At 35.4% G+C, this 25,803-nt stretch overlaps 3 protein-coding genes across 3 annotated transcripts in view; all 3 read right to left on the bottom strand.

The window, feature by feature from the left end:
• Positions 1 to 5,063, bottom strand: LOC109535256. Its single transcript, XM_019901142.2, has 4 exons — positions 4,781 to 5,063; positions 3,446 to 3,748; positions 2,384 to 2,620; positions 1 to 378 (listed from the first exon to the last, which is right to left on the bottom strand). The coding sequence occupies exons 1-4, from the start codon at positions 4,877 to 4,879 to the stop codon at positions 148 to 150; spliced, it is 870 nt and encodes a 289-aa protein (XP_019756701.1). The 5' UTR covers positions 4,880 to 5,063; the 3' UTR covers positions 1 to 147.
• A 4,811-nt stretch (positions 5,064 to 9,874) lies between these two features.
• LOC109535255 lies at positions 9,875 to 13,540 on the bottom strand. The gene is made up of 7 exons (XM_019901141.2): positions 13,173 to 13,540; positions 12,864 to 13,012; positions 12,174 to 12,323; positions 11,569 to 11,710; positions 10,741 to 10,884; positions 10,465 to 10,588; positions 9,875 to 10,336 (listed from the first exon to the last, which is right to left on the bottom strand). Exons 1-7 carry the CDS (start codon positions 13,282 to 13,284, stop codon positions 10,135 to 10,137), a joined length of 1,023 nt encoding a protein of 340 aa, XP_019756700.1. The 5' UTR covers positions 13,285 to 13,540; the 3' UTR covers positions 9,875 to 10,134.
• Positions 13,541 to 16,485: 2,945 nt separating this feature from the next.
• Positions 16,486 to 25,803, bottom strand: part of LOC109535244 — an 11,113-nt gene continuing 1,795 nt past the window's right edge. Inside the window, exons 2-6 of the mRNA XM_019901129.2 lie at positions 22,582 to 23,009; positions 21,090 to 21,299; positions 20,630 to 20,786; positions 19,057 to 19,368; positions 16,486 to 17,255 (exon numbers count right to left, since the gene is read on the bottom strand). Coding sequence (XP_019756688.1) covers positions 17,042 to 17,255; positions 19,057 to 19,368; positions 20,630 to 20,786; positions 21,090 to 21,299; positions 22,582 to 22,963 — 1,275 coding nt within the window. The 5' untranslated portion in view covers positions 22,964 to 23,009 and the 3' untranslated portion in view covers positions 16,486 to 17,041. The remainder of the gene's footprint in view (positions 17,256 to 19,056; positions 19,369 to 20,629; positions 20,787 to 21,089; positions 21,300 to 22,581; positions 23,010 to 25,803) is intronic.

Here is a 25,803-nt window from a genome sequence, read left to right on the forward strand (position 1 = left end):
TTCGGTAAACAGTTTATTGGAACAATTAACGTAAAATTCACATCAACAATAAATAAAATAAATTAAATAACACACAGGACACCAATGTGGTGGTAACGAGACTTTAAGACAGCACGAATGCTGCTGATAAACATGAAAAATAATCATCTAATTAGCAGGTACGTGAGCACTGTAGGCCAAGTTTTGGGCATTCTTCGCATCGAAGGTTCTTCCCCATCCACCACCGCCTCCATAGCTGTCATGACCGCCACCACTCACATGGTGCTCATGGTGATCATGGTGATCATGGTGAGGCTGAGCCACCACTTCGTAAGTTACGTGTTTCTCTTGGCTCAGCAGCTTCTTTAGACCAATAATGGCAGCCAGAACTAGAGCAAGCTGAAAGGAAAAATATTTTTAAATTGATTGTAAAATTAAATAAATAGGAAGTTAATTAAAATATAAATCAACTAATGCGTACTAATTTTCCTGTTTTGACGATATTGAGCAAAAAGATTTACATTCAATTAAAAACTGTAGTTGTGTTTGCCTGGGAAGAAGAAAAATTCATAATATTTGATGGAATGTTTTTCGAATATTTTCCAGGATTTTCCCTAGTTTCATTCGTTAATTTAATGAGCACTCTGGTCATAATATATAAAACAGTTATTGACTTCATCAACTTTTAAATGCCAATGTAAATTTTAATTGACTCTAAGCATTTACATATTCAACAACGTCCCTAAGCTGAAAGTTTTCAATGGAATAATGCTTGAAGCGAATGAAATAAATGCGAGAGTTATCTGTCTTATATTTTGTACCGCTTACAGAAACCTTAAACTTAGCCCATAAATGTTTAACTGAAATTTTAAAAGAATAATTTCCAACCGAAGGCAGTTATTCGTTCAACTGTAACACCTAACACTCTGGCCAAGTTTTCACTGTTTAACTAGTAATTCGTTTGTGGATTGCCACAAGGCCCAGCAATTAATCAAGATATTTTATCAGATGCGTACAGGAGAAAGCAGAACAGGATTTAGTGAAACCTCTTTTACCCAGCATGGTATTGAACGATTAAAGTGTATAATGAAGACGACAATCTCGTGTGAACGTCCATTGAGTCCATTTAATTTTTGAAACTTAAGGCATTTTTCTTCCTAAGCTTCGCTGCAACGACCATATATTCTTAAAATTGCCGAATTAATGACCGTTGAAACTTTGTTTCCAAGTTTATCGTTTGCTCATTTTTTCCCATTAGGCTCCCGCACGGAAACTTCCAGTTTGGTAACCATGAAAATTTTTATTGCACTTTTCTCTATGAACGAATCTCTGCCGTCCGGGTCTTAGATGCGCACATAATTCAGGATCTTCAGGCTTTAAACAAAATTGTTTAAACTTTAAGCGCTAACAGCTCCCCCTATAACCAAACAACTGAACAATATCAGCTACTAGTTGGAAAGTTACTCGTTTGCCTTCCTTGACCCAGAAAGCTCACCAGCGCGCTGGTGGCATCTTGCATCGTTAATGAGAATCAAAAGTTTCGAGGTGAGCGGAAGAGAAAGTCGATGTTGCACCTGTTGGTATTGAAATTGCTCAGGTACCGACAGGTTCAAGGTGGGTAAGTTTCAGTCCAAGTTCAAGCAGATGGCGAAACTGTTCCGAACCATAGCAAGCCCGAATCAAGTGAATTAAAGCGTCTTCGACCTCAAGAAGAATTCTGTGTTCCGTGTTCTTCCATTGGCTTGTTTGAAATAGTTTTCGGGCAATTGCTTTAAGGTTCTGAAGACGAAATATTAATACAAAGCTACAAAACGAATCAGCATAATTAGCCCCAACAAACGTTTGGAAAAATCTAAACTCTTCACACATTCTATGCTCCAACTTCGTTAATACTCTTTTCCAGAATCGTTTTGCAAATCCCAAGTTTAAAAGCGATTTGTCGATTTAAATATCTACCTTAGTGCTGCTTAAAGAAAGCACTGATCTAAGCCAGCTGACTTTAATGTCCCTTAGGCTATCTGTTCTTTGAGCCACTAGATAAGCTGTATTGATGCAAATTCTGGTTTGAAATAAAGTTTATTATCGAAAAGTGAATTTCCCACGAGTTCGTGATGGAAATCCATCGTGAAGAAAGTTTGCGTGTTTCGCCTAACCTAATGAACTCTACGTGGGATGCATTGAGGATTTCCACATTCCGAAGAACTTTCTTAATTTCGAGTGTGAAGGATCCATAAACACTGAACTTGAAGCTGTTAGTTGCGGATAAAGTGAGACGTCGTAAAGGGGAAATGCGAACCATCCGTAATGGTAGTAAACATTTGATGTGATTGTGGGTGTTCAAAAATGTAGAGTTTTCCAAGCAGATAATATTCAAATCGTCTAAAGGAAAAAACTTTGTTCTTACCTTGCTTACTAACAGCGCCTTTCCAACCAGTATAACCAGAGCCTTGAAAGCCAGAGCTTTGAGAAGACCAATTTTCATAACGACGGCAGCAATTATTGCATTCATGTTGCCTCCCTGGTCCTTCTTCTTACGCCCTTCTTCAGTGGCACCTTCAACTGGACGCAACGAAAAGCCCAAGTTTAGTCCTCCGTCTTTGTCGCTTCCTCCCGAAATTACCACATCAGCTCCATCAGTCACCTAAAATACATTAATAAAACTCGTAGGAAATTACACATCCTGATTAACATTCATTAAATTAAGCTTGATTATAATTTTGCCTTTGTATGGAACCAAATAAATTTGCCCAGGAAGCGCCTAGACGATAGCGATCTACTCGTAAATTGTAATCTAAAAAAATGAACATTTAGTTTAGTAGAGCATTGATAAGTCGGCACGGGAAGGAAGGGTAATCTACTAACGACGAAGACAATAGAATGAGCGTAAGCACTTAAGGAAAGATACAATTTGTGTATGCGTAATTACCAGTGCGTTGTGAGAGTTACCTTTGCCCTGGTTAAAAAAATTTTGGTCTAAAAGCGATAATTTAACTTTTAATTGTGTTTGTGAATGTAAAAGCAACACTTAACAACTTCTGCAAATTTTGCCATGTAAAATTTGTAATTTTCCGATTCAATTTCTAAAGCAGCATTTTCCACCCAACTGTAAAATACCGAAATTACCGATAATCCAATGCGTCCAGACCTGACGGGCCGAGCCCGAGCCGAGCTTGCCCCATGCCAAAATTTATTTTGTATAAAAATGTATTATTTAATTAATTTACGTTTCGTCACATTCCGTGAAAACACCGGCAAACGATCTATTTTCTGTCGGTGTTTTCACGGAATATCAAAGAAATTCGCATCGGCTCAGGCTCGGCTCGTTCAAGACTTGACGCTCCATTAGGGCTAAAAAGAAATTTCATTGAAAGCCACGAAAAAAAATTGTTTCAAAAGTTTTCCTTGGCACGTTTCTCAGTTTCAGCCAAGAAGAAGCATATCGATTTCACAAAATCGTTCAACTTACATGCCATTTCATGGATCTAGTGCGTACAAAATTGTACAACTTGTCCCCAATCACTTGGCTTAGTTGAGCCTCTTCAGACATTTTCTCTACATCTTTCAGACTTCGCGAAGTTTCCACTGTGGGGGCTTCGGTAGAAGATTGCGTGATTTCCACATCGCCAAGCTCAATCTGCGACTTCTTCAACATTCGGTTGAAATAAGTCACCAGCTTCAGCATCATGCAGGAGGAAATGTCGTGATTTGCACATTTGCTGTTCAGTTTCTTTAACAGGGATTCTTCAATGGTTGGCTCATTTGAGTGGACCTGGAAACAGAAGGTTTAATTAAAAAATTGTTGATTAACTATTGGCTTTTCTTTGCTATGTGCATTAAATTGCATTTTGGTTCATTTTTGTTTATTTCCGCGTTGGTGAACACCGCGCTTACCGATGATAAGGTAAGTTTTTAAATAATTCATCGGAAATGGCCTTTGGGAAAAGTTGGCAACACGTGGCCGATAGAGCTTTAATTTAAACAAATACGGCAAGCTTTCAGCCAAGTAAATGCATTTTTCCTTTCATACTATGCAGATTGCCGTATTTTCAAATTTACACTTTTGATTAATGTAATGATCCTAAAGATGATTGATAATAATGGACTATCCTAGAATGCTGGTAATGTACAGCACATTTTCACCTGGGCACTGTTCCTTTTTGTCAAATGAAATACGACCCCATTTATCCGGACCTGAGTGAGATATAATTGATATTTATCGAACAACTAATGGTCTAATAAAACTCGCAGCAAAATCGGGAAGAATTGAATTCCTAAACAATCTAAGGGAGCGATTTAACGGAAATTGGTTTTCTTTGCTGCACGACAGCCCTTATATTAGTCGACAATCCACGAAGATTCGTTGGTTTTTAATCGAATTAATCACCCACTTGATAAAGCTCGGTGTGTCCACACAAGGAGCTCGATGAATCAATAAAACAAAATTGTACGCAATTAATTTAATTTGCTCAAGACGTAACTGGAGGCATTAAATCTCGGAGAAAGCTACCGCCTGATTTCATCGCAAAATGCCCTGAAATTGTTCGGTAATAAATTAATGCAACAACATCTAATGCAATTATGCAATGTAAACATGCCACAATTATTAACGGTAAATGGAAGCACATAATGGGATTATTAGTTGATACCATATTTACTCTGCAGATTTTCGGATTAACTTTTAAACATCTGAATGTGTTGCACATTCCAACACATTAATTAAAATAACAAAGATATAGCTTAGATAGCAAATAATTTTTGGAAGTTTGGAACTCAACAATCCAAAAATTAGCTAAAAACTTACGGAATTCACATGGGCAGTTTGATGTTCATCCACCACCGGTCCTGCAGCTATAACAGCAAAAGAAACAGCAAAAACCGCACAAAGCACTGCCCACTTCATATCGTCTTTGTTTTTTTAATGAATTAATCAACAAATTAGAAATATCTACTTTGAGATTTGTTTATAAATGGAGCTGATGCTAGCACATGACCAAAGTAGCAAATAAAATGAAGACTCAAAAAGAAGTGGGAACATTTTATACGATCCGTAAGAAACGCCACCAGTAATGAGGAAGTGTGTCGTATGGACCAGCTGAAGGAATTAGAGTCATGAAGAAGAAATGCAGAGGTTGAGAAACACGGCGTACGGATTGGTCGAGACCGTGGTTGTTGCTTGATTTGGTCGATTGCATTTTACTGCCCCGTGAGAATTTTCTGGGGGAAAATTGGTATAACGACAGTGAAATTTTCACTGCTTAGGAGGTCAATTAGGGTTTCTTGGTTGCGTTTACATCAGCTAAATCATTCTTATGCCCACCAGAAATTTGAGAACGCCCTAAAGCAATTACCTGATGCTTGATATAAACCATTTACAATTGATATTGAATGGGCTATTTTTTGAAAATCACACTATTGTAGTGCTTTAAGTCTGTTTTTCAACATTTTTGAAAATCTGCAATTCTTGCTGTTCTTTAAAAAATGATCGGTGTAAATCCACCTCACTGAAATGACTATCTTTAAATTCATGCCATTCTTTGCCGACACGAAACCTCTATGATAATGAAGTAAAAGTGAAGAATGGCATTTGCAATTTGATCTTCGCTGTAAAAACCATTACAGCTGTGTTTATTTTTTACTTTACTTCGAATATAATTAGGAGGATTGCAGTTAAAATGTGCTAATCAGCTGAGTAATCAAAATTCAAAAATGGATAGCCGATGGAGCTTTATTCAGAGCCTTTTGCAAATTTGCCAAAAGCCTTATAACAAAACGACTCTTTTATTCTTTCCCAACTTGAGGGTATTTGGAATATAGTCAAACAAAATTTAGAAAAATGTGCAAAGTAACAAAGTTAACCAGTTTAAAAAATACCCGTTGGAATTATGAAATTACAAAGAAATTTTTATACACTGGGGTATTTTTGGACTTTACTTACAAGGGGTTCTTATTCAGCTCGAAGCTACCCAACGTTTTTCTGGATGTAGTGTAAGCCTTCGAGGGCTTGTGGAATAAAAGTTTGATGAATAAGCTTATGCATATTGGCAGTAATGTGAGTGAGAAGTTACACTTGGAAGCGTTATTTTCCACAGTTTAATTGACGACAAATGTAAGCGCTGCTCTGATAATTTTCAAAAATCATCCACAGCAAATGTATGAAGATTTTTTGCACAGTTCAAGACCATAAAATTTTTGAGCACGAAACTGAAACCCCAATTTTAAAAAATTGTTAATAACTGCAAAACCAACATGCAAATCGACAGGAAAATCACGAACGAAAGTGAAGCACGATTTCTCATAAAATTTTTAAACTTCGAAAGCCATTAATAAAGTGCACGTTTAACACTTTCATTTCTATTGATATCTGACAGCTGACCAGAAATTTTAAACGGCTAAATAAACCATTAGACAATGAGATGGCAATTAAAACTATTTTGTGGCTGTTAAAAACTACTGATTCGGAAATTCAAAGTAATCGAAACCACAATAGTTTAATGCTCATTCAATTTCGACTCCATTTGGTTGTTTATATCGGTTATTGTTTGGTTCCAGTTGGTGCCTCTGAGTTTGGATTAATTCTATTGCCTTACAAGAGTAATTTTGGTTTATTTTATTAGCAACTGAGCAAAATTGAGCATTGGAATATAAAGGAACTTTTAGGAAATTGTTTGTGTGCTGAAATGCACTAAACTGAATGCATTGTTTTCGCTAATCAATAAAGATGCAGTGAAGCCATGTGAATAAGCACAAAAACGAGATCTTGAAAATTACAGGAAAAATATGTGAATCAATTAATGGAAGTTTGTAGGAATTTACTAAAACCCAGCTAAATGACCGACAACAAGGTTTTATTTATTTGGTTATTAATTGTTTCAAGAAGTAAAATAGGCGAAAATAAAACATTCATTGCTTTTGCTACCTAAATATATCATGGTCATGAATTAGTTGGCGAGATTAACTTCTCACGCTTTCCTATAAAAGCTTTCTTATCTTCCATTCAAAGAACAACATGCTTTTTATAAGTAACGTGTGAATAATTTCACAATTTTTTTAAACCAGTAAACCAGAGTTATGCAGCTTTAAATCTTCGTTTACATTTTTTCTTGCCCTCTTAATTTCGACAGCTTGCAAATAAAAAATAATTCGAGATATCCTTATTAATCTCATTCGTTTTGGTGAAATACTGTTTCAGAATCCTATTTAAGTGAAGTTAACAAAATATTCATGCTTATTAGGTCAATGGCAAAACAGAAGACCGCCAACGAAATAAAAATTAATATCAATACACGGCAGATTCGCTAGTACCAAAATATCTACTAGACAATTTTCTAAAAATCTGGGACAGTGAATTAATTTTTGGAACAGACGTGTTAAAGAATCAACACGTCTCAGTGTGGCCGTAGAAGCTGATTTGTTGGAATGTCTATGACTAGAGTCTATAGGTGTGCCCGTCTCCAGCTAAACATGTAGCATATTTTTACGAAAACCTAAATAGCGAAAGGTTTGCAACGACAATATTCGCAAAATTCCTAGAATCCAAGCCGAATACGGTTTTCAACGTCTTTCACCTCCAATATTGCCGTCCACCGAGTGAAAACTTCTTCTTTTCTCTGCTTAAGGGAGACACTTTTTCCACAAGGTGACCGCTTCGAGATACTTTGGCGAGAGAACAACATTCCTATTCTGGAAATCAGAGTTTCTGTTTCGTTTATATGGGTTTTCAGTAGTGCAAGCGTAAATCTTATTAAATAACTGTGTAGGAAATCTTTCAGGACACAATTTCGTTTCACACTGTGGCATTTTACTTAAGGAAGAAGTGAAAACAACCAGTTTTGTTACTTTTAGAAAACGAAGCTCACTGAACTAGTCAAGAAATATATATATATTTTATTTATGGCAAACTTTCTGGATGCTATTGTTAGCAAGGAATTTTTTTTGATTAGACAATTGTTTATGATTTTATTTTGCTGGTTGATACAGGAAAAAACATACGATCTACAATGCTAAAATATGCTTTATTAGAATAAACTGCAAAAGAAGCACAACATAAAATGTTGTACAAAACAGGAGGACTGATTTCAGGATTGACCAGAAGTTTAATGGATTTATCGGTAATACGCTCTCATACTATTTACCAAGCCTCAACAAATAACAACATTAAAGAGCATTCTTGACCTTCTTTAAGCGCAAAACAACACCGATCTGAAGTAAAGGTCAAAATTTCACTACGGCCATCTGATGAACTATCTAAACCTGTATTCGCTATTTGCTCCTTGGATCTGCCGCTGAAATTAACTTTATATACGCATAAAAATTGACAAATATTCCAATATGTCGAAGACTGAACTGAAGATAATTTCCTTCAGATTTTCATGTTTAGATGCAAGTTTTGGGTGTCCGTTATGATAAAAATAAATGGGGAAGGAATATTTCTGCATGCGGGCAATATTTGCAAGTTTGAACAAAAAAATTAGGCATTTTTCAATAATTTCCTACCAGTGCTTAATAGAAACATTTAAATTCAACAATTTTAATTTCGGTTATATTTCTGTCGCAGACCTCCCGAAACTTTTATAATTAAAATCCAAAAAAGAGAATACATATAAGAAAACCCAATATGCAAATATCAAAAACCAATCAGCCTATTCAAACAAAGAAAGCCTACAGTAGTTAATGATATCTATATTTAGACAGATTCTCTCATTTGCAAGTTTACTGTGTAAATAGCACTTGAAGAGGACCAGTTTGCTGCGTCTTAAGCAGATGGAACCAGAAGCGCTCCGTAACCTCTGAGTGAAACATTTAGCATCTTCCAAATTGGTAAATATTAAACGCTCTGGGAAAATGTTAATATTCATCCATTAGTTAATGGGTCACTAAAGCTCATATTTTGGGTAGAATAGGTGTTGTAGTCGTAATGGATTTTGCGAAAATGACGGTAATAAAGTCCCCGCTTGATTTATATTGCCGTAAATTTTCAGTGCCCGGGTAACTTTTCTATTTGGATCTATCTATTGATCTAGAAGATATAGAAAACTTTGTTTTTTTGTAAAACATCCAATTTGGCAAAACTTAAATTAATTTAATCCCGACAGCTTACCAAACTAGAAAAGCCCCGGCTGCTTTCAGTGCGAAGCCATCCGACCAGTTATCGAGCGCGAAGTAATTTGTATAAGTGAAATAAAAACAATAGTAATTTCTGGTGTTCGCCATTATAATTCCATATATTCTTTCCAGGTTAATGTGTGAGCTGGCTGCATCACACATGGTACTCTACCGGAGATAATATTTTTACTCTTAGAGATTTCTCCGACCTTACATTTATAGCAATTAGGAAGATTAAACGCAGCTTCTACGCGTACAATTTTTATATAAGTGGTATGAATAATAAATTTGTAACGGATATTCTTTAATCGAAGACTTGACCCAACGAGTTGCAACCGAACGAAACTAATTAGAGAAGTTGTTAACTTGGAAAGTTGTAAAATGACCATTCGCAATTCCTCCTGCAAATGGAAACTCCCGCAAATCATTTCAATAACAAATTAATCAAAATATTTCATTGCGAATTAACAACTTCAGCGCCCAATAACGCAGTCGAAACATTGTGGTTAAATCAAGACGGATTTATGAAATATTATTGATGTTTCGGTTTCCGATCGCCGAGCAAAACACGCCAGATTAGTGAAACGGTGGCTTTAATTTTAGTTGAATTGCCACAGGACGAAGGCAGCTTCAAATTTAATTAAATCATGCCTTAAATCAAGGTGGATCGCGATAATTCAGGAAACGTAAGTATAATTACTAATCAAACTCTTCTGGACATTTAGGAAGACATGATAAGCAGACATAGTCGACTAAAGCTGCAATTGCAGCTACTAAACTGAACATTGCCTGCTCGAGCATTCTCTCCGAGTTTCAAAGAACGACTCTTTTCATAAAATGGATGAGATATTTAAATTGCTGCTTTATAAACTTCTACTACAAAATTATATATTTCATTACAGTTACAATTTGATTTATTTCAATTATATACACCTAAATAAATACTACGTTACTAGCAACGTTTACAATAAGCAAATATAAATAAACAACTTACGAAACAACATTACTTAACTTATATCACATAACAAGTACTTTTTCATCACTTTCCATCGCCTACGAGTCGGGTAGAATCGATTTTTTCGACACATTTTCGGGCTCAGCTTGGATGTCCTTTCCAGAGTTTCTATACTGCCCGTTCCATCCATTGTAAGCCAACTGTTGGGCTGCGTTTTCATCCCGGAAACTAAATCCGGTTTCATGGTGGCCTGGGTATTCTTCATGGTACGACTGGGGTTGCACAAAGCTCGGTTGTTCACTGAAAAAATACAACAGCACATTTTTGAAATCCACATTGGACATTTTCAAGATTAAACCGTCTTTTAGTCGCGTTTTAAAGAAGCAACGAATTGGGGTAAAACATACAAATAACTGCAGTTTTCTTACCGATAATGTTGAGCAGGTTGAGCATATGCAATTCCGGCAGAGGAATAATGCGGTCCTGCAAAGTGGCTGGGGCCAAAGCTGGACTGCATGTTGGGTTTGCAGAATTTAAAGTAAGCGATCAGTCCTGAAACAGAGTTTCCTTTTACTGCTCTGATATATCAAATTGCTTCCGAAACCCTCCGAGAAGACAATGCGATTTATATTGCATGACCTTTCTCGGAAATGTCGCCCAGGGTTTGTTTTTAAATTGCATATAGAAAAAGGCAAACATTTTACCTGGCACCAAAATGGCGAAGAATCCCAATAATTTTTTAAACGATGCAAGTCCCAGAATTAGGGGCAAGAAAAGTAAAAGCTTCAACTTGAATAGCTTCAGGATTAGAAGCATGGGGATGAAGAGTTTCTTCAGTTGCTTCCTCTCTGAAAACAAAACATTATTTTGTCAAAAAATCTCTAATTTATCTGCTTATTGCAAACGTAAAAATTTTCTCAAGAAGAACATTGTAATGACGGCCTGCAAAAATATTTTTATATGCGTTGTTGCTTGATGTAGTTGACGTCTATTGTGTCCCCTAAGTGTCGCTTTACGGTATTAACCAGGAGAAAAATACGTCGAAGTTACTAAAACGCTTTTCTTGTTAAATAATATTGAATTTATGGACGATTTTCGTGGCATTTCTGCCTGGGCATGAAGTGTGAAAATCGTCCAAGTTGTGGGCGGAATTTGTTGGATTTTCTAAGTTGAAGATTAAAAATATTACGCCTCCCAGTTTATATTATCCTAAACGTGAAACAATGACCGAATAATGTATCTATTGTAGATGCCGAAATTTGCTAATTTAGGTGATAAGGTATTGAAGAATCAATGTCGTTCTCCAAATCCAGTTACTCAATTTGCAATAACTTTATCAACTATTACAATAGATTATTAATTTTTATTTTAACTAAAATGTGCAACGGAAAGGCGAATGTTCATAACTAAATGTTGCAGCTAATTTTTCAATTGTAGCCTTTCTCATGCAATTCATCAAATTAATAACGACATTATAGCTCATTTAATTTGGTAGGAAATGAGACAGAAAATTTACTATATAAAATACTTACTGAAAATTGAATCTTTTTTGTCCTCAATTACGTCCATTTCGTCAGCAATTTCATCAATAAAACGTGGTTCATATTTTCCTCTTTCCGTAACTTCGTTATCAAAGTCTACTTCAATGGCAGTGGACTTTAAAAATTTCTCAACCTAACAGAAGAAAATAGATCTCAATTATGGCGCCAATAACACGATGCTCATAAATTTGCATCTGTTAAAACCTTAAATGTTTACAGAACTGTTTAGGAGTTGTTAGTAATTGCATATTTAGCAAGTTTTTACCTAAAAGTTTGACTTTGGATTGAAATATGATCTGGAAAGCGAGAGCTTCGTCTGAAAGCCTGCTCAGAATTATTTGTAGTTAGCACCTAGACAGTAAATTTTTAAAGAACATAACATGCTGACTATATGATAATAAAACGCGGTCTCAGATCGTTAAACAAGACTGAAAACATGTTGAAATTGATTGGCAGGTGAAAGACTCACTAAAAAATTTGTTGCAAAACCGGGTTTAATATTGAAATTACTACAATGTAGGCAAAATTTATCTATCACTTTTTTGTACAAATAACCATTTGAATGATAGATATTGCTCCAAGGATTTCGTTCTTACCTTGCGCATTCCAAATTTGACCAACGAATCCCATTCAGAGTCTTCTGATCGGGGAGATGAGGAGTATTCATAAGTTTCTTGTCCAAGGGATCGCAAATGCTGTTCTGGTAGTCTTAAAACTCTGGCTTTTTCCGTTAGAACGTATGCAGGCTGAAACCATTTCATTTTTAATTTGCATATATCATAAAAAAAATCAAAACGAGACTTTCTTGATGCCAAAAGGAAAATTTCCAAGCACCCAGTTTCTTATTTAATAACAAAATTATTAAATTGAACACTCATTGGACTGTTACTTGAAAATGTTAAATTACTCTTTCTCGGTTCTCTTTTGTTAAGTCAGTTTACTGTTTGGTCAAAAATCGTTTTGACTCATAGCTTTATTACTAATTTCATCTTCTTTTCTTCCAGTTTTTCTGACTGCTTCATTTAAATTATTTTTCAATCTGCAGATTGCACCTCAAGAAATTTCCTTTTAACATTCTCTCTTCTCAAGTTTTCTCGTGAACTGTCGTTAAAATAAGCCGCCGTTGGAGCAGGTTTTTGTAATAACAAACAGCTTATGTTTTCGACCGGTGCTTTGGAGAATAGACCCAGAAATTTCGAGGAAAAACGATCAACATAAATAGCGCTTATTTCTCCATTCAATACAAACGCAAAATACTGATCTGCTTAGTTAACTTCTATATTCACCTGGTTGAAAAAGTCGTCAAGTGATGCCAATGCCCTGCTCTGAAAGCAGGACGCCAAATCGCCATTCAAACATTGTGCGTTTGTTTGCGATAAATACGGATCCTGATCAGGACCAGTGCCCAAACCAATCCAGTCGAGAAGATTTCTTCCTAAAATCAAAACCGATTCTTAAAAATAGCCCCTGAATTTCCAGCATTTCGTTTGCTTTGATTGAGTGCGATTTTCGCGCAAAATACACTTAGCACTGAAGATCTACCAGTCGAATGCCGGCTGGCAGAGCAGACTTGGTGTATCTTGACCTATACATACCTTGTCTTCCATCTTGCGCCTCTGGAGGCACAAAATTCTGCTGATTTTGGCCTTGCAGGGCAACCAGCGTCACTGATGAGAACAGAAAGAGCCATTTGGCAAGCGAAAACATTTTTATGAAGACAATTGGTGCAGACGAGTGAAAATATTTGATTAGGTCAGATAACGGTGCTCTACTGCCTACACTACGTGAAGATATTCGCACTTACACTAGCCCGATTTTAAATCAACGTACTGCAAGCGCTAGGGATAAAGTTTTTCCGATTGCGGGAGTTTCGCTTCCATTAAACGATAATGGAGCAAATGCGTTTAGCAGAAGAAGCAAAACTTGATTAAGGAACGTGAAAACGTAATAAGTGTTATATATGGGTAGTGTGGGGGACCTTAATGTTGAAAATTATGTCTTGGGATGCCCGCCTTATGTAACGGCTTGCAGAAACGTGGGGTTTGCCCAGGAGAAAGTAATTGTTGTTACCGAATAGTTTAGTCATAACCTTGTTATTGTTTTGAGTGTATGCAACCCGGACCTGCCGGTTTGTAATTTTAGTAAATTCTTATAGTATTGCATCCAAGCAATTGAACGGCACAAACGCAGCTAAAAGATGCGAATTTTGGCTTAAAATATTTTCAGATTTTGCAGATGGAGCTTAAAGTAATCAGCAGCAAGTGAATGAATCTCCACTAACCAAACTCTCTTTACAGGTTCAATTCATCCGGACGCCCAATGAATTTTTTTTCATGTACCAAGACAATTTCCTGTTGTTTTGCTTTTTTCATTCGCACTTTTTGATCATATTTAACATTTATTTAATTTTTACCAAATTTTACATTGTTTTAATTTAATACTTTATATTTTCATCGACTGCTCTCTCTTATTCTTTATGAAATTCCTGCAATATCGCCTACTAGAAGCTTCTCTTCCAGACTATAAAAGGCACCTTTTGTCTCCTTTAGAAGTTTTAATGAAAAATATTGTAATTTTTATTGTCGCTTCTTCTCCTTGGTGGAAATATTCAGAAAATTATCCCAGAAGTCGTAAATGTTTTCGCTACAACGGCAACGTATTTGGATTCCGTTCTTATCCTCCGACCAAAAATAGTAGCAATTTTTATGATATTTTACTGTTATTTGCTTTTAAGGTTTGATGGTAATTTTGTAATATTCCTTTTCTCCGAATTATGTTTTTCCTTTATTAGTATTCTGTATTTTCCGTTCTTCTTCATACTGGTGATTTACATTTTGAGTAGTTCATCCAGGCTGATGATTTTAATCTGTTTTTTGGAAACTCTTTAAGTTACATCGAGATTTTTATCATTATCGTTGACACGCTCCAGTTACTTCTGCTTCATCTGCTATTTTTTGACTGATTAAAGTATAGTTGTTTGGTGATTATTTATTTGTATCACCATTTTTACTAAAACGTTTACAATCAGTTTTTGATTTCTATTGGTCGGCTGTTCCGACACAATTTCTCTTCGATTGTACTTTTATTGCCTTCTTATTATCTATTATAATTTGTTTCGTATTTTCTTGATATTAGGGCTTTAATATATAGAAAGTGTCCTTTTGTACCTTTATATTAATGACTTGATTGCCTCAGAAACTATTCTTCACTGTTTATCTGCTTTGTTGATTTTCCGCGTTCCTGCTCTTATTAATATTAATGTTTCAGAGAAAACCCAAATTTGCATGTTTATGTTTCAGCTCAATTGACTTCAATGTTCGAGAATAATACCAATACAGCGTCAACGTAATGAAGAGCCATTAATTGGCATACATTATCGAATGAGAGTTGGATAGTTTACTTCATAGGAAGCTTTGGGAGTCCCACTTCACAAGCTATTATTCCAAGACCATTTGGATAATAGTGAAAACACTATTAAACAGCATTACAACTTGTTATGTCTTCAATTAAAATTCAGTGTTTAAGTGACATTTTTAGCTTCATTTTCAAATTCTTTTTAGTGGACTTCGAGTTCAAAGACTTTTAAAATTGTTGCTTTGTATATATTCTACAGTTACATAACAGACTTTGTCATGGTGGTTACCACTCTTATTTGGCTCTTGAAGAAAGCGATTGCAAGAAATGCTGGCGGAGTATGGTGTAAATTAGTACTGTATGGTAAATGGGTGTACTTTGAAGTGTACAAAGCAGTTGATTATAAGCGAGCTGTTAAAATTATGTCATCAATTTGAAAATTTCTGTCCCAAGCTGAAATAGCGCAAAAACGCACATAAAAAGGCCATTAGTTCTCATAAAGGAACAAGCCTGCTCATTATTCGTGCCAACCCCAAAATTGCCCTCGAATTTCGCTCTCGGTTCACTCATTAGTGCCTAATTCCCCTGTTGGTTTTATAGCGCATAGCAATGTAAAGTTTGGAATCATCTCTTCAGGTCACTCTCAATTGTCTCTGGCCCAGACTGAAATAAAAGAAAATCACACATAATGTTTTGCTTCTCCGTCGTTTTTTTTCTTCACATAAATCCAAACTTACCGTTTCATCTTTAACATAAACATATACAGAGATCTAGAGTATTTTACATGAATATTTCAACCGTAATAGCCTGAAAGCCGGATGTTCCAACCTGCTCCAACATCCCCTGAATTGGGAGAAAGTCGGAGAACGGATGAATCAAGATCCTGTTCTGAAAGTGCAGAAAAGCGCGCGTTTTATTGTTTATTGATACATCATTAAGCAATATTGGGCACTGTGAAAAAGTCAATTTAGCTGATGAATTCATTATGAGTTGTCGTAATTAATATTAAAACTTCCAAGAGATCGCATGAAAACTTATTTGTAAAATTCTTCAATATAGTTTAATGCAAAACTCTGGCTTTCTTTGCGTAAAATTCACTACGAAATCCTCACCAGACGCACTTTAGTAAAATCTCACATTTAGCCGTAAAAAACGAGAATTTCTTTTCAGGTGACACAAAATGACAAATTTGTTTTTCTCTGGAAAAACTGATCCCATTTTCCAGGGGCTCCAGACCGAATACCTAAAATATTCAATGCAAGTCTCTTATAAAACACCTGTATCGATCGAACGGATATGTTTGTTATTTCAGGTTTGTCGGCGAACGATTTTAACGCAGAATTCCACTGGAGATAAATACGTGGCAAATTGCCTCCAAAGCCGATTTTTCACTACTTACCCATTCTATTGAGGTTTGGAAGTCGTTTCGTTTGGGAACAGCTTTGAATGTTGATATTGGCATTTTGACAATATTTTGCAAACATCTAAACCTGTCGAGATCAGAAGTTCAAGTCGTAGAAAGCAATGGGTGTGGATTAAATGAAAATTCCAATATTTGCACCATTGACTATATACACATTTGTTCGCATACAGTGAAAAGTTGCTAAATGAATTGAATAAATAATAGTTGTGCCAGTAAAGTTAGTGGAGAACGATTCCAGTCAGAATGAATCAAAGTGGCAAATTTTGATCTCATTCGAGTGGGCTTCTGAGCACTGACGAATTCGAGTATCTCTGTTTTAATAGAAAAGCTTTGAAAAATTTTCCTTACGTCGTTTAAAGAAACAGAACAGGCGAAAATCTTTGAAATTACTTAACGAACATTCCATGTGAGCCCTCAAAAAATCAGAGTTCTGCTCAAAAATCCGTCAGTGCAAATTAAACAATTAAACTAGATTGAAACCAAATTGAAACGCCATCTTACAAAGCTCGCATTTTCTGAAACTAAAGAAAACATCTTTCGAAATTCAGACTAACATCTTCTACGTGTTCCTTAAATTAGAGCTTTAAAATAAATAAATATTTAAATAAACTGCTATTTGAGAGTCGCTCAAGCAGTAGCATTGTGTTCTATTGTCTACAGTTTTTCGCCCCAAAATAAAAAAATGACTTAGTTCTGAAGTTTTCTTGCTTGCACCAATTTGTTGATCTCGTTGTATGTTGTAAGCAAAGCTGGACTAGCTTTATTTGCGCTCAATGATGGGCATCCTCCATGCTCCAAACATTCTTCGCCATCTTGACCATCTTTGGCTGCTTTCATGTACTTGAAGAACCTGAGAATGTCCGGATTATCAGACGCGGGCTTTCGAAGCTCGTTCAGCTCCCTGGAATAAACCAAAATCAATACTGGCTATTAAAAAAATATGCGAAATACTAAACAATGTATATTTCCAAGTGCTTTAAACAGTTATTTGGGTATATATATAAATATATATATATATGTATATCTCAACAACTTAGCATTAAAGCTCTCGAATATTCTGCTACTTCTGCAAGTTTCCTCCCATATATTTGATGTTATATCCTAGAAGTTATTGGCAATGTTCTTAGATATAATTTCTCCAATGCCAAAGTGGGACATTCATTCACGTCAGAGTTTCTCGAGTCCAGTTGTTCACTTCGCAAAGAAACAGTCGTTACGCTGTCCGAGGCTTATAAAGTTTGATATCACCAATAATAGCTAGTATTTAGCGAGTCTCTAATTACGTCCAACTTACTCTAGGAAAGCCAAGGGAAAGTTAGTAAGTTCCTGGAGGAAGCTTCCTACCGTACAAATTTGACCAATTTGCTTCAAACGTGCTTAGTTCAAATTAATTGGCGTTATTCGAGAATTAAAATTACTCTATGAGCAAAGTCAACAGCTGAATAGTATATAGCTTCCTCAAACTTTGGGCAGTTTTTTATGGAAACCTAATTTTAAAGCTGAACTGATCGGTTCTCGAATAAAGCACCCAATTAAACAAATACAATTTTAATAAAGTTTCCTGAGCACTTCTAGCGTTTTTGAACACGTGTATTCATTAGTGCAACGTGCTATAAATTCAATATATACCGAACCAGTAAAGAAACAAACCATTATTAAAGTATTTTGCCTGCTCCCACCTGCTTCTGACTTATTAGAGAAAATAGTGATTATGAAAAGTTTAAATAGCAAAGCGGAGAGTGGTGTTTTGATGACAAAATTTCCATACCTTTTCGTTTTACCCACGGCAGTTAATTGGCGATTGAAAATTGTCATCTGCAGGACTTTTGCATGTCAGCAACATGCTTAGTTATTTCCCGCCACTATTATTTAGGGTTTGCCAAACCAACTAAAGGTTTCGCTTTTTCAGTGCATTGCTCATTCCGCCCAGCCACTTGAGGGTGAAAGAAATTTTTCGTAAAAATTCTAGCTCCTTTCCCTAGCTTATTTATTTTAATTCAAAGAGAAAAAAGCTCTATTTCTGTATGTTCCAAGCCATTGGCACACAACGAGCTTATTTAAAGTGGAAAACCAGTTAAAAAGGTGAAATACTTGTCTTTATAGTCTTTACACACGCGTCCGGGCATTTAAATTCGTTTGGAATATATCAGTGTCTGCCACTTAGAATCTCTGAAACATAACTAATAGCCTCCCATCACATATCTCCAGGGACAACAGGGAAAATTCGACCTCCAGATAAATCCTTTTCTGGAAACGCTTATAAATTTGGTATTCATAGAAGGCTGATCAGAGAATTAGATTAGAGCTGACAAAATGCCTACAGAAAAAAGGAAATGAATAATGAAATAAGGCTAAAACGTTGCCTATTACGGCGGGGGCTTTCTCTATTTACTGCTCGTTCAGATGGCATTAAATTAATATGAAAAGAGTGGAAGATCACTGTGTTTCGACTAGATCGCGAATTATAAAAGCTTTTAGAGGAAAATTTAGGAGCCTATCCATTTGCTTGGATGCTACCAAATTAGTTGTAAAATTTAAGAGTTAATTTCCAGTTGGTTTGTTTAGCATTCTGGGAAAGATTTTAGAGTGTCATCAGAACACTTGGAAGCAGTTTCTGTTAAAGATTTCCAACTTCCGCATTAACATGATAGGCATTGTTGACAGAAACGATAAGTTTTGAAAATCATTAATCATGGGTTTACCTGCTTAGCTGTGCAGAAACTAAATTGCTATAAGGAGCATATTTAGCCGGATTTGCATACATCATACACACAAGCCTTTCTCGGCACCGTTCGGTTTCCGGCGTTTTATCGCTGGTCAAACCCAATTGCTGGAAAACCGAATCCAGTCTGGATAAAAGCGGGCTGTAGAACGGATCGTAGCTGGTCAGTAAAAGGGATGACGAAGGAATCTTGTGGAACACTTTATAGTCCGTTTTCCTATGCGGTCTTCGGAAGTAGTAGTTATCGTTGATTTTCGGTTGGGAGTAGATTCGCTTATTTGCAAAATCAAACCTAAAATTTATAACAATTACTTAGACATTCTAACAAGGTTACATGGAGAAACTATCAATTTTCATAAGTTATCACTGTCCACTCCAATCTTTCAACCATGAAATAGCCTTACTCAGGTAACAAATCGAAGTCATCAAGATTTAATCTATCATTTTAAAAGCTTTCGGTCTTTTCAAGCTTCGATTAGCAACAAAATCGTTACAAATGTTACAATTGTATAGCATATGCACCAAAAAGCGATTTTCGGTTCACTAACTACTGTCTGGTACAGTTTTACAATCTAATTCTAGGAAGTCGTCTTTTTAATTTTTATAGTTGAGTTAAACAGACTGAAGCTATCAGAAGGTTGAAAATATACAATTTTTAAGCATTCAAATAGCATTGATTTCGGTAGAAAATTGATTGCAATATAATTGTACAACGAGTTTCAGATTTTAACAAAGTTCAAATGACAACCTTGAATGAATATGAGTGTTCCGTTCTTCTCAAACATCATCATCAGCTTTAGACAGTTTTTATTACTTTTTTGTCACTTTTGAAGGAGTTAGCATAGATGGGTTATATTTGATCTAGAATTTCCACAAGTTTCTAGCAAGCGAGCAATTGTTCTTTCGCAATAAAAATCTTAGTCCGTAGGTGTTTTTCAGTTTCTGTATAATAATGATATAAAATCACCACCATTCCTATTGTTGAATTCAACGAAGAGCAACTGCTGTTCGATGTTTTGCCTAACTTTCTGATAAAATCCGCTGACTGAAAATAAGATCACATATTTTCCTTCTCAAGCCCAGAGCATGTCAAAATGCAGAATTACATTTTTCTCAAAAACGAAGCAAGCCAATAGAAAGTGAAACAACCTTTGACTGAAAGAGTATATAATATTTCAATCAACGAATCGATTTAGTGAATTCGTCAACTGCAGGGTTTGTTTGCCTCACTTTCACCTGAAGAAAGTCTGAATCAACTGCAATTGATCAAGTAGATATATAGATAATAGTTTTTAAATAAAGTGTACAAGCTAATTAAAACCCTATTGTCTCAAAAACGACATTCTAGCAGGCATCTACTCATGTGAACGCTTTTTAATATGTTTTCTAAATAGAATATTGCGGACTCTGCCCTCGAAATCTTCAAAAACCTGTAGAGATTATCCAAATTATCCCAACTACCTCTCATTTGAAAATGGCTTCTGATTTATCAAGTATCATGCATTTTTCTGTAACTCTTAGTTAAACCTTAAAAAATAAATATATTCAGTTACCTGCTGTTAGGGGAAATGGTGCTGGAGCTTTCAATAGTATTAAGGGTTAAACTATCATGTTCGTCATCAAAATTGGCTCCCAGTGCTTCCTCATTATTGTACGGATCAGCGTCTTTGAATTCAAAGTCTTCCATTTCTTGAGGTGGCCGATTAATGCCTGCAAAATAAGTCGCTCATCTGATGAAAGTTGCTTTCAATTCAATCCATCAATTCCACACGTCTCTTAACCGTGTGATGGAAGAATGTGAAACAATTTAAAAGCCGCATTTATTCAGCGATAATTCTATAGACAACGATGAGATATATAAATATGGATTAATGTTTGTTTAAGGGAACTTTCCTTGATCGGAGGTTATTAGTCACGAAACTCAAAGGTTAATTAATAATTTAGCATAATTTATACCAGTTTAGTTAATTCATCAAGCACATTAACAACTTTTTTGCTTTTAACTAAAATTACCTGTTGACGCACTGGAGAGTCCCGAAAAAGTGGACAAACCTTTTCCAGCCAATTTTCCTAGTCCGCCCAAAATAGTTGGCAGAAACATGGCGATTAGAACCGATTTGACGATTTGGGCACCGATAAACACCGGCAACATCAGCTTTTTTAGAAAAAATGCCAAAATGCCCATTCCAAACCCAGCTAAAAAGGAGCTTTTAGCTGAAGTATCTGAAAATGTATTATTTGAATTAGTTTCATACTCGGTTCTAGTTAAATTTTCTGACAAAAAAACTTGCAAATGTTCCATGAAATTGTCGATAAATAAAGCTCTTGCCTGAATGTAAAAAGTTTCTTAATTAAGTAAATGGGAAATTGAAAAAGTTGAAAGTAACGATCTAAATCTTTCTTTTTAACTTAGTTGCTTCGGCGATATGAAGCGATATTTTGCATGTTGGAAAATAATTACTAGTTTCTTAGAAGCGATTTAAACGATACAGCTGACTTCCACCCTTAGAGCTAATTTATCAAAAAGCCATCTAAACTAGCAAATAAAGCTCCACATGTTTTACGAGAATCCCCGCCTTGCATGAGATAATTGCCTTAGTAATTTAGTGAATGCTTTCGCTAAACTCCATTAGTTTGGAGTATTTTGCCACGTGCTTCACCACCGGTAAAAGTGAAAGGACCGTACAGCCAAAATAGGGTTTTAATATAGTGTGTCTTTTGCCAATTAGTATATTAGTGAATCTAGGACTAAGTAAATTTACACGTGAACTGCCACCTAAAAGTTTCGGCAAAATTTCCGTTTAGCTGGAAGTTAAGGCACCTACTAACACATGCATTACTAAGTGGAAAATGAGGAAATTTAATTGCGAGACAAATTCAGTTAAAGGAAATTGTCGGTTTTCTAATGCAACGGAACGAATTGACTGTGTAAATTTTCTCACTGAGGATGTAAGAAAAAAGCTTCGCGTCGGATGTGCTCAAAAATGTTGCAATTAATAGATAAAGATTTCGTTATCTATCAGAGGCTAACACATTTCAAAATCTGCACCCACCCATGCCAATTTTCATGTGGTTGGTTTTATGACGAAAAATCATAATTTCTCAATTTACCTTTGCCTGTGCGGAATATCAAACGAGCTTCCCAAACTATATTTTAACAGAATTTCAATTTCTTAAGTAAGAAGGGCAGAAAATTGGATTTGAGCTGTAATGCACATAGAACTCAGGCCATTAGTAGATAAAACATGCATAGAGCTTTGCGTGAATTCTATGGGAAAGTTACATTTCAGCGACTCAAAAGAGCTGACTAGGAAACTTTCCTGAAATATGGGCAGTATATGGAGACTTATACGGCTAAAATTATCCACCTAAAAGTTTGTGGCTAGAAAGAAATTTTATAAAACTGTTTCAAGGGGTAATTGATTACTTTTGTTTGTAGCTCCATCTACAGACAGCTTCGATGATTTATTGCGAAATTAAAGTGTTAAGTATATAAAATGCTTACCAGTGCTAGAATTGCTGGAAGAAAAAAACCGAGCAGTTTCCCGCAAATCCACCGACAAAACGTGGCTTTCCGCATACTGATTGAACCGCTTCTTAACATAATCCTCTAAAGTTAATTCGGCTCTTCCACTAACACAGTTATTGCCATCACTTTCAGATGCTTTGGTGATGTTCTCAATCCTCTCCAATCCAACACCCGGTATAATGCTGACATCTTCAGCTCTTAACACTCGGTCCACGTAATTTTTTAATTCTCGGTCCAGAACACTTTCGTCTCTAACTTGGTTATTGCATGTTCGGGCAATTTTAGCGCACAATGAGATTAAAATGAGTTTTATCAAGACCAATTCACTTTTGCTGTTGTTCCGATACGTTCTCGGCATATTGATTGACTAGTATTCGGCTGAAGGGTCATTCCGGATTAAAAGTCTGAAACAAGAAAAGCTGACTAATGAACCAGAAACTTATTGGCCACTAGTTAGGAACTTTAGCTCAAAAGCCGTTGAAAATTTGCAGTTTTTCCATGGAGGGCTTTTATTGGAGATGATCTGAATCCTGATTTGACATGTTTTTCTTTATTGCTAAATCTGCATTGATTAGATAATTAGTGGGTTGTGTTTTTAGTTCTAGTGCAATTTTCAAAGTCTCCAGAAGCTTTTAACTGTGAGCTCCTTCGAAAACAAATAAATTTTCTTCTAGTGGGGACCCTATATATCTCCATTACTAGTCACAACTGGATGATGTGCAGATCAATATTTCGCCTCCAGTCTATTGTATTTTATTACCTTTTAATGTCATTTTTCAATATCTATGGCCCCCTGATGGATTATAAATATGTGAACGATACAACCGCATGAAAAATGCATTAGCTTATGACAGAGGATGTGGTTGTTCATCCTTGTGTGCATTGATTAGGAGATTTAATCTAAATATTTGCCATTAATTTACGAAAGGCCTGATTAAGCTGCAAATATTCCCAATTCAAATTGATAATTCACTAACATGATTTATAGGCACTAATGTATGGTGTACAGTCAAAAGCAGCTCAATTGTGGGCTATTACTCTGGCTGACAGAAATTAAAATCAGCGTACACGTTTTCCAAAATACATTGTATAAAATACTACATAAAATACTATTGCTCCTAGTAGAATAAAAAAAATAATCAAATTTTCAAAAGGGTGCAGAAAGCTGACGGAATTGTCTCAGTTCGTCATATAAAAGGCTTTGGGCAAGCTTCCAGCAACTAGCAATAAGCCCCCAACAGTTTTATATGCGCAATTAAAGTATCTGGACGAACTGCGGCATTTAATTAAAACCGTTAACATTTCCGGGGAATGTGTCGATGGGAAAACAAGGGGTAATCTATCTAACTAATTTGTTTTAGGATGCTATTACGTAGGATTAATTGTCACCAATTCCTACAAAGTTTCTTCTTATTTTTATTTCACTTAGAGGAGCTATGAAAATTAATTGAGCCCATTTAACCTGCTGTTTCGAATGACTAATAAAAGTTTATTCATTTACGTTTCAGAAGATTCAAAAGAAAAACGAGTTTTCTTGAACCTGAAAAGTGGTAAAAAGAAAATCTAATCGATATTTCGATTGTTCAACGTATTGATGTTTTTGCAGTGAAATGCAATCGGTGCAGATATTAATTACTACCGATCCCAACTGAGAATTCAATGTGTAATTCCAACTGTATGCAATTTAATAACTTTGATATGGTTCTAACACGTTGTGCGCCAGTAAAATTATAATCGAAAGTAATTTAAATTAATACTCGTATACCTTTCATGACGCAGAGGCTGTTATAGAATGTGTTCCAGTTTCTACATGGTATTCGTGTCAGCCAGAAGAGAAATTTGGCTGTTTTATTAGTGAAGATAAACGTGTTAAATCCATATGAAGTGAAATATGATGCACAGTGATAATTGGGAACGGTTTAGAAGAGGAAGCAAACGGATAATTATCTTCAAACCTTTGGAAATTATTTTAACAAAACGGCTGAAAAATAGTAGTATTCCATGAAATTTTCTGGACCGTCCTGATTCAGGAAGAACTTAGGAGGATATGCATAAAACAACACATCAAAGCCTAAAAAGACAAATACAGAAGTAGTAAGATAAAATGAAAAGGATAAATTATTCTTTTATATTTTAATTCATTAAATACTTTTGTCCATACCATAACAGATTGAGGAAAATCTGGATGGGCAAATAAATACTTACAAATATAATTAAATTAATACTCAAAATACTTTAAACTTCTGGAGGCTTTTCAAAGGCAAGCATATAATTTTCCTGCTTTTCATTCAGTATTTAAAGGTGCATTTTAATTATCTCTTTCAACTCCAAGTCAACTTTTCAAAATCAAGCCTTTAGACACTTGCAAATTTTGCAATTAAAACGAGCCAGACAATGGTTTTTTTATTTTTTTTCCAACGCAAAAACAACTTAATTAAAAAGTACATAATAAATTTAGGCCTGTTCGGGACAAATGCAGAGCACAGCAACATTCACAAGTGCACAATTGCTTGAATTATTAATTTTTAAAATTCTGAGTTCGGGTTTGAATTTGTCTTTTTTGCTTATTTACTTATATTTTCGCGTATGCCACTTTAGTCATAAAGAATACCAAAATTAGCCCAGAAATAGTTAGTGTATAAAACATGTTTTTCGCTTGATTCGTCACGAATCTCTGAATTTCGTTAGCAAAATGTTTGTCCCTAAGTAGAATTTTTTAAAACGAATTAGCAAAACGTAATTCTGAAAATACGAACGGTAATAAATTCCAGGAACAAACTTTCGTGCTTGAAAACGCGGTTGAAAGCTTAATTCCAGGCATTGAAAGCCATGTATTATGAATGAGCTTTTTTTCCTGGTTTTACCTACTTTGTTATCCCATATTTTTATAGGCCATTTGGGCAGAAGCTCAAAGAGCATTGTTTCAAAGGTAAAAGATGTTTCGTACTTTCATTGAAAAATAGTTTAAATTTTCAATGATTGTTGATGGTTTGAACTGGATTTTGAATTGAAAAATCAACTTAAGCCTTTATTTTATGTAGAGCATACAAATCCAATTTTGCACAGACGAATTATCAGAGCGAATTTTCATATATTGTATACATGTTACACAATTTATTAACATACTCTTTTTTAGGTTCATTTAGGTTCTTTTGATAACGATAGCAGAAAATAGCTATCTAAACGTCAAGGTAATTT

The sequence above is a fragment of the Dendroctonus ponderosae genome, unplaced genomic scaffold (assembly GCF_020466585.1).
Source record: "Dendroctonus ponderosae isolate FM_Combo_2020 unplaced genomic scaffold, Dpon_F_20191213v2 Dpon_F_20191213_5, whole genome shotgun sequence".
NCBI classification, from domain to species: Eukaryota; Metazoa; Arthropoda; class Insecta; order Coleoptera; family Curculionidae; genus Dendroctonus; species Dendroctonus ponderosae.